Source organism: Babylonia areolata, chromosome 1, assembly GCF_041734735.1.
Source record: "Babylonia areolata isolate BAREFJ2019XMU chromosome 1, ASM4173473v1, whole genome shotgun sequence".
In the NCBI taxonomy this organism is placed as follows: domain Eukaryota; kingdom Metazoa; phylum Mollusca; class Gastropoda; order Neogastropoda; family Buccinidae; genus Babylonia; species Babylonia areolata.
The window spans coordinates 68839218-68854175 of NC_134876.1; the positions used below are offsets into that span (position 1 = coordinate 68839218).

At 43.4% G+C, this 14958-nt stretch overlaps 2 protein-coding genes across 4 annotated transcripts in view; one reads left to right on the plus strand and one right to left on the minus strand.

The window, feature by feature from the left end:
* The window catches only part of LOC143287480 (15-hydroxyprostaglandin dehydrogenase [NAD(+)]-like), a 7242-nt gene extending 4814 nt beyond the window's left edge, over positions 1-2428 (plus strand). Inside the window, exons 5-6 of the mRNA XM_076595537.1 lie at positions 197-273; positions 721-2428. Coding sequence (XP_076451652.1) covers positions 197-273; positions 721-867 — 224 coding nt within the window. The 3' untranslated portion in view covers positions 868-2428. The remainder of the gene's footprint in view (positions 1-196; positions 274-720) is intronic.
* A 2950-nt stretch (positions 2429-5378) lies between these two features.
* Positions 5379-14705, minus strand: LOC143286370 (15-hydroxyprostaglandin dehydrogenase [NAD(+)]-like). 3 transcript variants are annotated; one of them, XM_076593920.1, is made up of 9 exons: positions 14615-14675; positions 13783-13842; positions 11953-12066; positions 11248-11371; positions 10848-10954; positions 9567-9663; positions 8629-8705; positions 8011-8153; positions 5379-6454 (listed from the first exon to the last, which is right to left on the minus strand). In XM_076593920.1, the coding sequence occupies exons 3-9, from the start codon at positions 12043-12045 to the stop codon at positions 6268-6270; spliced, it is 828 nt and encodes a 275-aa protein (XP_076450035.1). In that variant the 5' UTR covers positions 12046-12066; positions 13783-13842; positions 14615-14675; the 3' UTR covers positions 5379-6267. The 3 variants fall into 3 exon arrangements, with proteins under 3 accessions (XP_076450035.1, XP_076450042.1, XP_076450028.1); XM_076593927.1 differs by lacking the exon at positions 13783-13842 and having other exon boundaries at positions 14615-14705; XM_076593913.1 differs by lacking the exon at positions 14615-14675 and having other exon boundaries at positions 13783-13933.
* Positions 14706-14958: the final 253 nt, after the last annotated feature.

Genomic DNA, 14958 nt, shown 5'->3' on the forward strand with positions numbered 1-14958 from the left:
CGCTTTCTGCACAACTTTTAAACAATTCTATCCTTTCCTATATATTTTTTTTTTCGTGTGTTTTCTTGTGTCTTCGCCTTTTAAAAAAAAATTGGTATTGTAACGAGCTTAGAATTTCAGCAAGTTTTTATAACGCTCTGTGAAATGATGACAATGAAGGTGATGATGATGATGATGAATGTAATCTTTTATGCAGGTTTAAGCCGATTCTATTGGTTTCCTGTCTATGTGGCTTCCAAACATGCCGTGGTTGGTTACACGACAAGCTGTGCCGTGAGTGTTTTTTTTATCATTCTATTTTTCTTGTCAACTGCTGAGCTACGAAAATGAAACATGCTTATCTGATTAAAAAAAACAACAACAACAAACAAACAAAACAATTTTACATGTTGAAGTTTACTGGTAGATGCAAGTGAATGTGGACGTTTGTCCCTCACAGGCGGAAAAGTTAGATATTATATCAATTTTGTTGTATGTGCACAGCGTGCCTGTGTGTGCGTGCACGCGCGCGCGCGTGTGTTTGTGTGTGTGCGTGGATAATGTGCGTGTATACATACTACTGTGTTTGTTTGTGTATGTACGTGCCTGTGTGGGCGCATCTGTATTTGTGTGTCTGTATGTGCCGCTTGACTGCATTTACATTTAAACGGAATAATCAATATATGATATTGAAAACAACAACAACAGAACCCATCACCCAGTTCATGAGGGTGTTTTCAGGCGGACCCTGACATGCCAGCTCTGGGCGTCCGCTGGTGCTGTCTGTGTCCCAAGGTCATCAACACTCCCATGATGGACGTAAAGGAAGGCTCAGTGAAAAACTTCCAGGAGGTTCGAGATGTCGTAAATTTGATTTCGCTGGAGTGAGTAAGACTGCGGTCTCCGGCACGACTTTTGATGTAGAATGACATGCACGTGCATTCTTGGTGTTAATTGACTATGGGATGTGTATCATTTGCAGGCATGGAGAGGGAGTAGCATTGGCAGGTGGAGTGTTCGTGGATGATGGAGTAAATGCGACCATTGGTTTGATGGAGGGAAAAGGATCGGCGTTTTGAGTGTTAGAGTGGATGACGGGCTAAATGTTATCAGTGACATAAAGGCAGAAGTTCAAGTATCTGGAATGTAGGAGAAGGATCAGGATCTTGAATGGCAGTGGATATGATCGAGTCCGTATGATTTTTGTGAAGGAGGGAGAATGTCACTATCTTGAGTATTGTGAACTGACGATGTAAGAATCATCTTAGAATTGAAGGGAAAGAGGAACCAGCATGTTGAGTTTTAGTGGATGACCAAGTGGTCTTAGAGATGTGGAATAGGGATGGAGTATAAACTTCATCTTAAGTGGTAGAGTGGAATTAATTGAGATTGATCATGGACAGGAAGGGGAGGATCTGCATGTTGTTTTAGTTGATGATCGAGTGAATATAGTAGGTAACTTCTGTGTGCGTGCTTGCGTGTGTGTGTGTGTGTGTGTGTGTGTGTGTGTGTGTGTGTGAGGTCTGACCCCCTACACCCCCACGCCCCTTCCTCCCTGTCTGTTCAAACCACTGATACCTGACACTGATCAGACCCGAGGTGGTGGCCAAAGCCTTCCTCCAGCTGCTTCAGGACGCGGACAACAACGGCAAGATCATGGTGGTGGGGAAGGAGGCGGTGTACCGCAAGAGGATGCTGGTGGATGAGGATGAGTTCTCCAATCCAGTGGTGGAGGTCACGTCCATGCCTCAACCCCCAAAGCCTGGTCACAGCCAGTAGACAGACACGGGCTGAGCCACTGGAACCGTCTGAACTGGCTGATGCTGCACTGCACGCATGCTTGTCTGTTTATTTGACTTGTTTCAGAAGTGTGTTGGTTTCTTTTTCTTTCAACCTCATGCTTTTGTGCTGCTATATTTTCTTATATTTTTTATTCCTTGATGTAAACCTAAAAGCATAATTCTATTGGTTTATCATATATACCGTTTGACAAATCCATCTTTTATATTTTGTTTCCTCTTTCAATGTTTCATTTTCTCAAATTTTATTTAACTTTGTTAGCTACTTGGTTAATGTTATATTACTCCCTTTTCGTTTCTTGTAAAATGTGTGATAGGCCGTATTTTTTGCAAGTTATTGTTATTTCATATTTTCTAAATATGTCAACGATCAAATAACAACTCAATAATGTTCGCGGAAAAAGTATGTTTGTTTTCTTCGTTTGAAAAATAGTTTGAAGAGGAAGCGTGCAGTTTACCAGAGCAGTAATCAGAGTCTTGTTTCTTTCGGTTTGTCTCTGTCTTGAACCCCAGCTTCCTGTCTTCCAGATCAGGCCATTCCCTTTCTCATTTCCTTTCCATTTCGCTGCTGGTTTGGGTTCACTGACTGGGGGGAGGGGTGAACTCTTGGGACATATCTTATGAGATATATAGATATAGTTCACTTCTGAACAGTGTTTTGCTCCGAGTTCTAATTTTCGTTTAATCAGCAGAATGTATTTATGTGGTGAATTAAAAGTTTCACAATAACTGGAACTGGTCTCTTTTGTGCATGTGCCTCTGTGTGTGTGTGTGTGTGTGTGTGTGTGTGTGTGTGTGCATGCGCGTGCGTGCGCGCGCGCGCGCGTGTGTGTGCGTGTGCGTGTGTGTCTGTGTCTGTGTGTGCGTGTTTGCTGGTATGTTTTTGCTTGAGTGTTTTGTCTGCGTGCATTTGTATGTATGTGTGTGTAGTGGAATATGTTAATTTGAAAAAGGGATACACCTGACGCACATCTGTCTTCTCCAGTGATATGGGGTCAAAGACCTTCAGTTTGGAGACACACATAATTTCCATTCAGTCAAAAAGACATGTGTCTGACAAGTAGTTCAAGTATTCAAACAGAACAACATACGAACTGTTGTATTTTTTTCTGCAGTTCTGCATGGAACATGAAATTCTCCGTTTCTAATAGTACCCAAAGGGATTCATCTCATCACAAGTCCATACCTCTTCCTGTCCAATATGGTGTTCCCCAAGCTTCAATCCTTGATCCGATACTGTTTCGTCTGTACACTTTTCTACTGGCCTACTTCATCAGCCGACATTGATGGGTTTTTTTTGACAAGTTCATAGTTGACACCCAAAGCTTCTTCCCCAAGCCTGCTTTGCTATCCTATCCTTTGCACAAAATAGACCCCCCTCACCCCCCAAAAAACAACCACCAAAAAAACAAAAAAAAAAACAAACAAAAAAAAAACACTTCATGCCATACTCATAGGCTGTAAGTCCGCGTTTTCTGTCATATTCCAGACCATACCTTGACTGTCCACAACGCTGATGTCAATTTTCAAAAGTCTGTCTTGGTGCATATTTTGATTCATCTCTATCCATGTATGACTATGTCGGTAATGACTGCAAAATTCCAGCTAAGACCAATCCGTACGAATCGACAGTACCTGACTTTTGTAGCACTCACCTTACCTGTTTCTTGATCCTCAATCGCATTGACAATTGCAATTTACTACTTGCTGGTTTGGAATCTGGTCTGATGTCACGGCTTCGGGTGACATGTGTCTGTGTCATTTTCATTAGATTGATACCTTTCCTTGCCTTTGTTAAGATGTAATCAAAGTGAATGTTCCATGTCAGTTTTGAAGTAAGATAAACACCTAAAAACTTCACCACCTGTTTATAATCAATGACGTCACCAAGTAATTTAAAAATTGGCATGCTAGATGGGTTACCACCTGAATTAAACAACATCATACATGTTTTGTTTTGTTTTTTGTTTTTTTGTTGTTGTTTTTTGTCGACAAGGCTAGACCATTTTCAAACATATAGTTACCAAGGTTGTCAAGATCAGATTTATACAAACGCCGTATGTAGTTCTGTGCTCTTTGAGGGGTTGACTTTTTTAGAGTGACACCCATCCACATACAAATGTCATCAGCATACTGTACTATAACTACACGATTTGACAATACCTTTGTGTGTGTGCGTGCGCGCGCGCGCGCGCGCGCGCGTGTGTGTGTGTGTGTGTGTGTCCCGCAATAAAATTGCAGTGCAATATGGATCGGCACACAAGCTTTGACACCAACTTAAACACTGTAGCAGCTATTAAATGACGAATTAAATATGGGCAATCCGAGTTGTGTTTCGTGCGAGGACTTGTGTGTGCATTGCATGATAGTGTTTCTTCTCGGCATGTGTTGTCCTGTGCCCCCCAGCGCCTTCACTTCTTTTCTTGCCAGATCCCCTCTCCCCACACACCAACCCCCTTTTCCAAGTAATGAATAGAAAAAACCCAAACTACCCAATTTCGCTTTCCCCTCCCCCCTGATCCTCAACCCCCCTATCTACCACCACTGTCCATTACCCCTGCTTTCTCCCAATACATTCACAGAGAGAGAGAGAGAGTGTGTGTGTGTATGTGTGTAATTGTGTGTGTGCGTGCGTGCGTGCCTACATGTGGGTAGGTGGGTGCATGGGCGTGTTTGGGGTGGTGCTGAGTCTTGCATTGTGCACGTGTGGTTGTGTGGGCAGTTACCTTTCGGACAAAACAATTCTTTGCATGCAGCATATGTGTCTTGACCTACCTGGTTGTGCATGCCTGTTCCTCACTGGATGTTATTTAATCAGCCGTGAAGCTTTTATTTATGTACCCCGGCAGGAAGAAACTGTACTCCAGTGAAAACTTTCTGAATTCAAAACGAATTTTAAAGGCATTAACAAACAGACGACTGTGCTTCGTCTCATCCAAAGGCCATTTTTAGCAGGTTAGTTGTTGTTGTTTTTTATTTGTTTCGGAAGAGGACAGAGTTGGTGAGTGACGAGGTTCCAAGGGAAGAGACTTCCAGGCAAAAGGTGCTTGATACTGGAAGGCCCAAGGACCTAACCCTGGGTAACACGATATCGAACAAGAAGAGGGCTGGACTTGGAATGAGAATTGGAGATGACCACCCTTTGGGTGCGATTGGAAAGGTAATATTTAAGAATCAAAACATAAATAACTGCTGAAAATATACAACAGCTCTTGGGGTGTTCTTTTTGGACATTTGTACAGCTTCTCAGACATTTGTCTTTGTGTCATGCTTAAAATAGCGCGAACGTTATCTACAATACAATGCAATACATCTGTATCAAACTGAATGTAAATTATGTGTGCTTCCGTACTCAGCCCAGTTCTTTGACGCAATGGTACTGGAGTAGTCAGGCGTACATTACGTGTGTTCCTTAAATACATCGACATATTCGACGAAAAAGAATCAATCTGTTGTGAAGCATGAATGTAGAGAGAGAGAGAGAGCGCGCGCGCGCACACACACACACACACACACACACACACACACACACACACACACACATTCACTCACTCAACCACTCTCACACACACAAAAACTAAAGACCAGTTCCAATTATTGTCTCACCTCACAATTTATAATTTTCCACATACAAATATTTTATAGATTAAAGGAAAATCAGTACTGGTCTAAGAAAAAAAAAAGAAAAAAAGAGAAGAAGAAGAACAAAACATTTCTGGAGACTTCATAAAACATATTCCAAAAGGTCACTCAAGGAATCAACCAGTTCAAAAAGAGCAAAATAAAGTTCACAATAGAACTACATTTTCTACATAAAATACGTTCCCATACTTACTCTAGCAATCACCGACATCTCTCGTCTTTGTTGGGCGACCCAAACCAAACAATGAAAAGTTTATGATCTGGAAGATAGAGAACGGGAACTCAAGACTGAGACAAACTGAAACAAAGCTATGCACTCCAGTGATTGTTCTGGTAAACTCGACGCTTCCTCTTCCTGGCTATACGTAGATGCATGTGTTCTGTTCGTATCTATAATCAAAGACAACAAAGATGAACAGAAACTGAAAGTCCTTCGTGAACAATATTAAATCATCATTTGTCAGTCGGTGTATTCAATAAAAAAAAAATGAAGTGGCAAAAACTTGGTAAAAATACAGCCAAGGGCAAAATCTGAAAAAAGAAATGAAAAATGTAAAATAGCATAAACAAGGTAGTTAACAAAGTGGAAAAAAAAAGTTTATTAAAATCAACCTTGGAAATAAAAGGCAAGCATAAAATTACATCTAAAACAGACACAGTAAAAATTATACGTTCGGGCTTATATCAATAATAAAAAAAAAGATAAAGATATAACAATACAAAATATATAAAGGTGAAAATTATAAAAAGAAACAAATAACATTCTGAAGAAAAAGCATAAAAGAAATGTTTGTGCAGTGCAGCATCAGCCAGTTCAGACTGTTCCAGTGGCTCAGCCCGTGTCTGTCTACTGGCTGTGACCAGGCTTTGGGGGTTGAGGCATGGACGTGACCTCCACCACTGGATTGGAGACCTCATCCTCATCCACCAGCATCCTCTTGCGGTACACCGCCTCCTTCCCCACCACCATGATCTTGCCGTTGTTGTCCGCGTCCTGAAGCAGCTGGAGGAAGGCTTTGGCCACCACCTCGGGTCTGAACAGTGTCAGGTATCAGTGGTTTGAACAGACAGGGAGGAAGGGGCGTGGGGGTGTAGGGGGTCAGACCTCTCACACACACACACACACACACACACACATATATATATATATATATATATATATATATATATATATATATATATATATATATATATATATATATATATATAATATTATATATATATATATATATATATATGCACGCACGCACACATTCCGCCCACCTACCCAGACGATACTCGCTCGATCACCGACCAACACTCAACATGAAGATTCTTCCACAATCTCAAAAATCGTTGCCAAGTGGTCATCCAGTAACATTCAAGATGCCAGTCTATGTTCCTTTCGTTTCTCAAATAATTCTCACATCGTCATAATGAAATTTCTCCCTCCACTACTAAGCTCATACTGAACTTAATCACCCAATGCTACACAAGATACTGATCATTCTCCTGTCTATAATTGTGTTCACAGTAAGCCCAGCCATTTCCTACCAGTCAGTTGAGGTCAGCCTGACACAGCAACTCACTCCACTCAGACACAGCCAGCCACTGCCAGCTTGAAACAATACGACGCTCTCCAGACGGAAGAAACGAATATTATTGTGGTGGATTTTAAAACACAAAGCACTGAAGCGGAATTTTCGTTAATAATGTCTTATCGGAATCGTAGCACACATCGAATATACAATCATTTAATGCCCCAGGTGATGAGCAATGCTCTAGAAATGCTTGGAATACATATGAATATAACATGATACTTTTCAAAATGTGCTCTCTACAGCAATGCACAGTAGATGTGACAGTGCAGTAAACGAACTTTTATCTTATTGGTCTGAAATAGCCGATCGCTTCTGCACAACAAATACACGTTTTTCTTCATCCATCATGAACCATGGGGATTCACGCTGCCGGTATCATTGAAGAGTTCCGTTCCTTGGATCGGCCAGCCATCTCTTTGGCATGCATGCGCCAAGTGCCGGAAAGCAAAATGCTGACTGGTGACCAGCGTGAACAGCTATAGCCGGCATCCATGCGAGAAAGCGCAGTGATGTATGCACAATTTTCGGCCAGGGGCTGTCAGCTGGCTGGACTTAGTGTGTATGTACCCCAAGACTCTTTTTTTTTTTTTTTTTTTTTTTTTAAAGCATATTGACCCCATCATCCATCAGCCTGTTGAGACACACCTGCCTCCCGATGCATATAGCCATAATACTCACTCCAACATTGACTGACAATCAACATGTGAGGAGAGCCCGTCGCTACACTGACAGCGCCACCCATTGTGTTTTTTTTCTCCATACAATTTTATTTGTTTTCCTATCGAAGTGGAATTTTCTACAGAATTTTGCCAAGGACAACCCTTTTGTTGCCGTGGGTTCTTTTAAGTGCGCTAAATGCATGCTGCACACGGGATCTAGGTTTATCGTCTCATCCGAATCACACGCGTCCAGACCACCACTAGTGGAAGGGGAGAAAATACCAGTGCGCTCAAATACTCTCGCTTCCTATGCGGACGCGTTAACTCTAGGCCATCACTACACGTACTCACCCCAGCATGTACAATTTGACGATCTCTCGATTCTTCTTGGCGTCTTTCACCGCGCCTTCCTTGAAGTCCATCATGGAAGTGTTGATGGCCTGGGGACACAGACAGCACCAGCGGACGCCCAAAGCTGGCATGTCAGGGTCCGCCTGAAAACATCTTCTTCAAATGGGTGATGGGTTTTGCTGCTGATATTGTTTCAATACCCTATATCAATCATCATGATGAAAACCATGCACACTACAGCTTCTTTATTTTTAACTGTGAATACATTTTATGCATGATGTGGCCTCAACTTCCTCACACACACACACACACACACGCCGTTCGCGTTCGAGGACACGCATGCATGCACAGGCACGCAGGGACAGATACATTAACATGCGCGCGCACTGACAAGCATGGACACGACATACACACATCCCAAAACACAACCACACATTCATACAAGTGCATGCAGTCAAAACAGCATTAACTATCTCCAACTTCATGGCTACTCGTGTTTACGAGTGAAGTTATAATAATTTATTATGTTGTTGCTTTTACTTCACAGACTATACAGACATGTTTCGTTTTTTGGGGCTGGCAAAGACAAGAAGTTCAGAACCATTGAAGAACACTCACGGCACAGCTTGTGGTGTAACCAACCATGGCATGTTTGGAAGCCACGTAGACAGGAAACCAGTGGTGTCGGTTTAACCCTGCACAAGAGATGAGACAACATAATCATCATTACCATCATGGATGAAGGTGTCAGAATCGTTAAGACACCTTTTTTTCTGCTGATGCAGTGTCTGTGGGTGTGTGGGTTCGAATCCCGGTTTCGCCCTTTCTCCTAATTTTGACTAGAAAATCAAACTGAGCATCGGTTGGGACGATAAACCAAGGTCCCGTGTGCAGCATGCACTTGGCGTACGGAAAGAACCCGAGGCAAGATAAGTGTTGTCCTCTGGCAGAATTCTGTAGAAAAAAACAACAACAAAAAAACACATTCTCATTAGTACACGAACATATACAAATGCACTCAAGGCCTGACTATGCGCGTTTGGATATGTTGCTTACCAGGCATCTGCCTAGATGTGGTGTAGTGTATATGGATATCTGCGAACATAGTGATGCTTGCTTGAGAAACTGAAACTCGCCATAACTTTCATCTTCATTTTATAGGGCATTATAAAACCGAGCTTAGATTTAAACGGCAAATCATACAGTAACAGCACAGGAGAACAGCAACAACAGTATTTCAGAAGTAAGTCAGTAGATAGTAAGGTGAACGCATTGATGCTAAGATAACCGCTGGTTTTTGGTATCATCATGAACACAAAATAATGCTTGTTTGCAAACCAAACGTTTACACTGAAGTACATATTTCAGTGATGTAGTCAACGTAGAATCTAAATCTATCATACTCTGGTTCTTGTGCATCAAGCTTGAACGATCTTGTTTTGTGTATCTACCTCTGAAAGAGGGCATGATGTGTATTCATGGTGCATAAGACTTTTCTTGGCAACCGCTTTTATTTGTACCGAAGGCCTGTTTTTTCGTCAAATGGGCCATTTTACCAACAGCAGACGCTGTGTTGATGATGACTCCCCCTCTCCCACCCTTATCCCGCCTCATGTGTTCAAAGGCCAGCTGGCTGCCTCGTATCTGAGCCGTCTGAAACACACACACACACACACACACACTATATATATATATATATATATATATCAGCAACAATATCGACTAATTTGGCACTGGAGAAGTGAATAATCAAATTGTCTTTTAACTCTTTCCATACGAACGGCGAAAGAGACGACGTTAACAGCGTTTCACCCCAATTACCATCATCAAAATATTGCGAGCGGAAGGCTCTTATACTGAAGACGTGAATGTTGACAAAGAATACCACAATTCTGACGACGGAAACTAAAGGTTGGGTCATTCAGACACCCACTGGACATCCGAGGGCTCTGTGTAGAGGAGTAGAGAGGACTGGCCGTACTGAGTGAGTTAAAGTGGTGTTTTTTCCCTTCTTTTTAAGGTTTTAAGGTTTTATTCCTCCTATGACAGAAAGGATTTTTTTGTGTGTGTTCGATGTTCGCGTAGATCAGGCATCTGCTTCCCCTACCATACAACCGCTCAGTTTCAAGACTTACTCTGTATTCATTAACCTCTTCTCTCAGCTTTGCTTGAAAAATTGCGAGAGAAAAGTGTGAGATTTTTGTTTTTCATTCATCTTCTTCTATATTTGACTATGAGTAATCGATGACGGTGATGGCAATGATGATAACTGTTGTCGTTTAGTCGTTATTACTGTTATTCCGCTGTCGTGAAAACGACATAGCATTTTTTTTTCTTTTTTTCTTTTTTCCAGAGTGAAATACTCTCCACTGAACAGTTCAAAAGAGAAAGGACTTGAATATTTCCCTTGGATTGCCAAGTTCTCTTTTTCTCTCTGCTCTGTTCTTTTGAGTATGTATTTTACGCAAGCTGAACTATTTTGTATGCATAACTTTGTTTTCATTTCATGCTTCTTCATATGCCTTTAGGTGTGTCTTCTGTTGTCTGTCTGTCCACCTGTTTGTCTCTCCTGTAAGACTGGACATCTACTGAACTCCCCATGTCCGTCTCCCGGCCAGTCCCCTAAAACATCATTGCCATATTGTGTGTGTGTGTGTGTGTGTGTGTGTGTGTGTGTGTGTGTGTGTGTGTGTGTTACGTTTTTCTTTATTTCATTCATTTATGTTTTATTAACTGCCATGAGAACGTGTAACTGAAGAGACGTGTGAGTAATAGATTTGCAGTGACAGACTAACAGTAAATCAGAGGGTACACAGATGGTGGATCACTCGCTGTACCGTATTAATGGCGAGCATTTTCTCCCAAATTCTCTCGTCCATGACCCCGGCGTTATTGGCGCAGATCTCCACAGCACCAAACTTGCTCACAGCTGCTTCAAACGCCGCTGTGGAATCAAGCACACAATAACGAAAAATAAATCAACCATCAATCAAACATTCACTAAAAAAAAAAAAAGAGTGATCGAATTAGCCTTAATCAACCAATAACCGAAGTGATATAAAGACATTCTATATCTCTAACGTACTACTTTATATCAATGTGTTTGCCATGTACATTTCTACTTATCTGTTTTGCTAGTATTTTAGTTGCATATGGCTAAATTATTCACTGTCGTATTTTTAAAAATTCATTTCTTATTGTGGGTACAGTTTGGTGCTTGTGAAATACTGTATGTACCTTTCAGCTGATCGGCGTCAGTGACATCACACTGCACAAAGGCCACGTTGTCAGCTCCATATTGTTTCTGTAGCTCCTCTTCTGTCGCTTTGCCCACCTCAGCATTCATATCACAGAACAGAACCTGTCACAGTAACACTCAGCTGACACGTGAAGTCAGTCATTTGAACGTTGGCATCATTATTCACAGAACAGATTAACACATATTACGTCAGTCATCTAGGTGTTTCAAGATTCAGTGTCCTGAACGCATGTCTATACTGAATACAAACAGCAGGCATCTTCACGTCTGTTCGCATAATACGATGGTTTAGGACCACTAACAATTTGTGCTGAATGTTCAGAATATGATGAAAGCTCTTGGATCAACTAAATGTCGTGCACACACACACACACACACACACACACACACACACACACACACACACACACTGACGCTTACAGTAGGCTACTGACATACATATACACTGATCCATCCACACACAAACAATTGAGAGAGAGAAAGGGGGGGAGTCGGGCGGGGGGGGGGAGGGGAGCTGGGGGGCGGGGGTGGGGGGTGGGCTTCCTGTGCATGTTTCCGGGCTCATTTGTTTGCTTTGTTTTGTTTTTGTGCGTCATAACACACACACACACACACACACACACACACACACACACACACACACAGGCTTATTCATCGCCGCCAGCTTTCTTCTACAAACATACCCTCGCTCCTTTTTCAAGCAAGGCAGCAGTGATACAACGTCCGATTCCTTGTGCTCCCCCAGTGAGAAACACGCCCCGGCCAGAAATATCCATCGTTGTGTGAATCTGTATATCCTGCACAAGTGGCATTGACACTAACAAACGATTGTACAAGAGAGAGAGAGAGAGAGAGAGAGAGAGAGAGTGTGTGTGTGTGTGTGTGTGTGTGTGTGTGTGTGTGTGTGTGTGTGTGTGTGTATACGTGTTTGGGGTGGGGGATTGGGAAGGAGGGGGAGGTGCAGAAAAGTGGCAGTGAGAGATGTGTGACACGAATGGTTTATGAAAATGTTGGCATCTGTGACTGATATCAAACAGATGTCGAGGCAATTTTTGTGTCACTGAAGGTAATATCTTAAGGCATAAAAGCACATAAAGCTAATATTGTAGAGTTCACAAAGTGGAGTGCTTGTCCTCTGTGCCGGTGTGCCGGTGACAGGCCAGTGTGTATGTCAGTGTGTACCATTGTGTGTATGTGTGTGTGTGTGTGTGTGTGTGTGTGTGTGTGTGTGAGTGTGAGTGTGTGTCAGTGCGCGCGCGCGCGCGTGTACTTGTCAGTGCCGTGTGCCGTGTGTGTATGTCTGTGTGTCAGTGTCTGTGTGCATACTGTATATGCATTGTCGGTATATGCACTGAACTCTTACGTATGGCAGCTTTCAAGTACTGAAACTAAATGCACAAGATCGTCTGCCACACTGTTACATACAGCCGGGAAATGATAACATTATGAAATCTTCTTCTGCGTGGTACCTGTCGCGACAACAAAAAGTAAGACTGAGGTGGGTGATATTCTCAACACCAGCATAGTCAGTCCTGAGAAGAATGGAGGTCAGTGGGGGGTGGTGGTTGAGAGGCTCGAGATTCAGACACTTGACGAAGTGCATAAAAGCACTACCCGAACTAAAGACTGCGTGCAAGACCCACATCAGTATCTGGTGTTTACATAATGATTGCACAGCCGCTGGGTCCATCGCAGGTTCTGTGCTGCCAGCCATGTTTGCAAAGCGGCACAGCTACGTGCAAAGTAGAAAAAATAGGTCATTGGGGCCCGTTGCACTGAGTGGAGGTGGGTCAGTTTGCTCCAGCGCGTCAGTTTTGCGCCTTCGTTTTGTCGGCGATCTTTATGCCACGCCTACGCGGCAATGGAAGACAGAAACTCGGTGAAATTAATAATTACTGAAAAACTCGCCCATTAGCCAGTGTTCAAATATGAGTGGGACAAATATATGACTGCAGTACTAGTTCATGGTCAAACACACGCGCGCGCACACACACTTCATTTGACACACACGCCGGCGGGCGCGCGCGGCGCGCATATGCACGAACACACACACGCACGCGTGCACACTGAAAAACACACATAATCGTATGTGAGTGTTTGTGTGCCTAGTGCGCGTGCGTGCATATGGTGTGTGTGTGTGTGTGTGTGTGTGTGTGTGTGTGCCAGGGTGTGTGTGTGTGTGTGTGTGTGTGTGTGTGTGTGTGTGCCGTGTGTGTGTGTGTGTGTGTGTGTGTGTGTGTGTGTGTGTGCAGACAATCGCATTCTCTTTTTCTCTGATGGGGTACACCAAAAATCAACTCAAATAAAAATCAGTCACGGATACTCTCTCTCTAATACATAGACACACAAAGACAGACTGAGACAGACACACACACACACACACACACACACACACACCACAGACACGCACACACACGCACACACACACACACACGCGCGCGCGCGCGCGCACACACACACACACACACACACACACACACACACTGAGTGATAAATAATCTCGAACGCCTTACCTCTACAATGAACGTCAGGGATGGTTGATAATTCTTGTTCGTTGCACCAGTGGTTGAATTCTGAGATTACGAGCAAGGCGAGACTCTTTCATACCCCTTCCCCACCCTCTCCTCTACACACACTCAGCCCCCCGGCACCACACATTCGACCCAGATACAGACTGCGAGCGTGTCTGCCTTACTTGCTGCAGTGTGCACGCACAAAATGGGTCAAGTTGTGTTTCAAGTGACCTATCGTGTGTGTGTGTTGTCTGTATGTGTGTGTGTGTGTGTTGTCTGTGTGTGTGTGTGTATGTTGTGTGTGTGTGTGTGTGTGTTGTCTGTGTGTGGGTGGGTGTGTTGTCTGTGTTGTCTCTGTGTGTGTGTTGTCTGTGTTGTATGTGTGTGTGTGTGTGTGTGTGTGTGTGTGTGTGTGTGTGTGTGTGTGTGTGTGTGTGTTGTGTGTGTGTGTGTGTGTGTGTGTGTCAGTGTGTGTGTGAAGTTGTCTGTGTGGGTGGGTGTGCGAGAGAGAGAGCGCACGCAAATGCGGAAGACGGGTAGCATACCGCAACATCCCATCAGGCAGGAAAGTCAGCTTTTTCCATTTTCCATTCGTCTACAGGAAGTAAACATGACATTTTCTGTTTAAGAAATATTCTGAATCAGTCCATTCTGTGCGTGGCGTCAATTTTCAATGTGACATCGTGTGTTTTCACACACCCCTAAAAGAGATGCAACTTTTCCTGTGCGTACACACTGACAAAAACAGACACCCACGTGCACGCGCGCGCACTGCACACACACTGACACATGCTCAAACACGTGCGTGCTCACACACATGCTAAAAACGTACCACACACGGATATGCGCAGCTCGATACTCCGCTGCATCAATGCTCCCACGGCCCGTTATTCTCCCAACCCGACTTTCCACTGGCCTGATACTCCCCCCTCAGTTCTTGAAAAATATTCAGCCGTGTGTGTGTGTGTGTGTGTGTGTGTGTGTGCGTTCGCATGTGAGAGCGCTTATCAGTGTGTGTATGTGTATGCGTACCGCACGCGCGTGTGCCGGTGAGTGCACGCATAAGAGAATGTGCATACGCATTGCCGCGGGTGTGCATCAGTCTTGTGTATGTGTGTGTGTATGTGTGCGTGTTTGGCTTTTGCCAAGTTAGGTCATGTGGTTATCGGTCGTTTC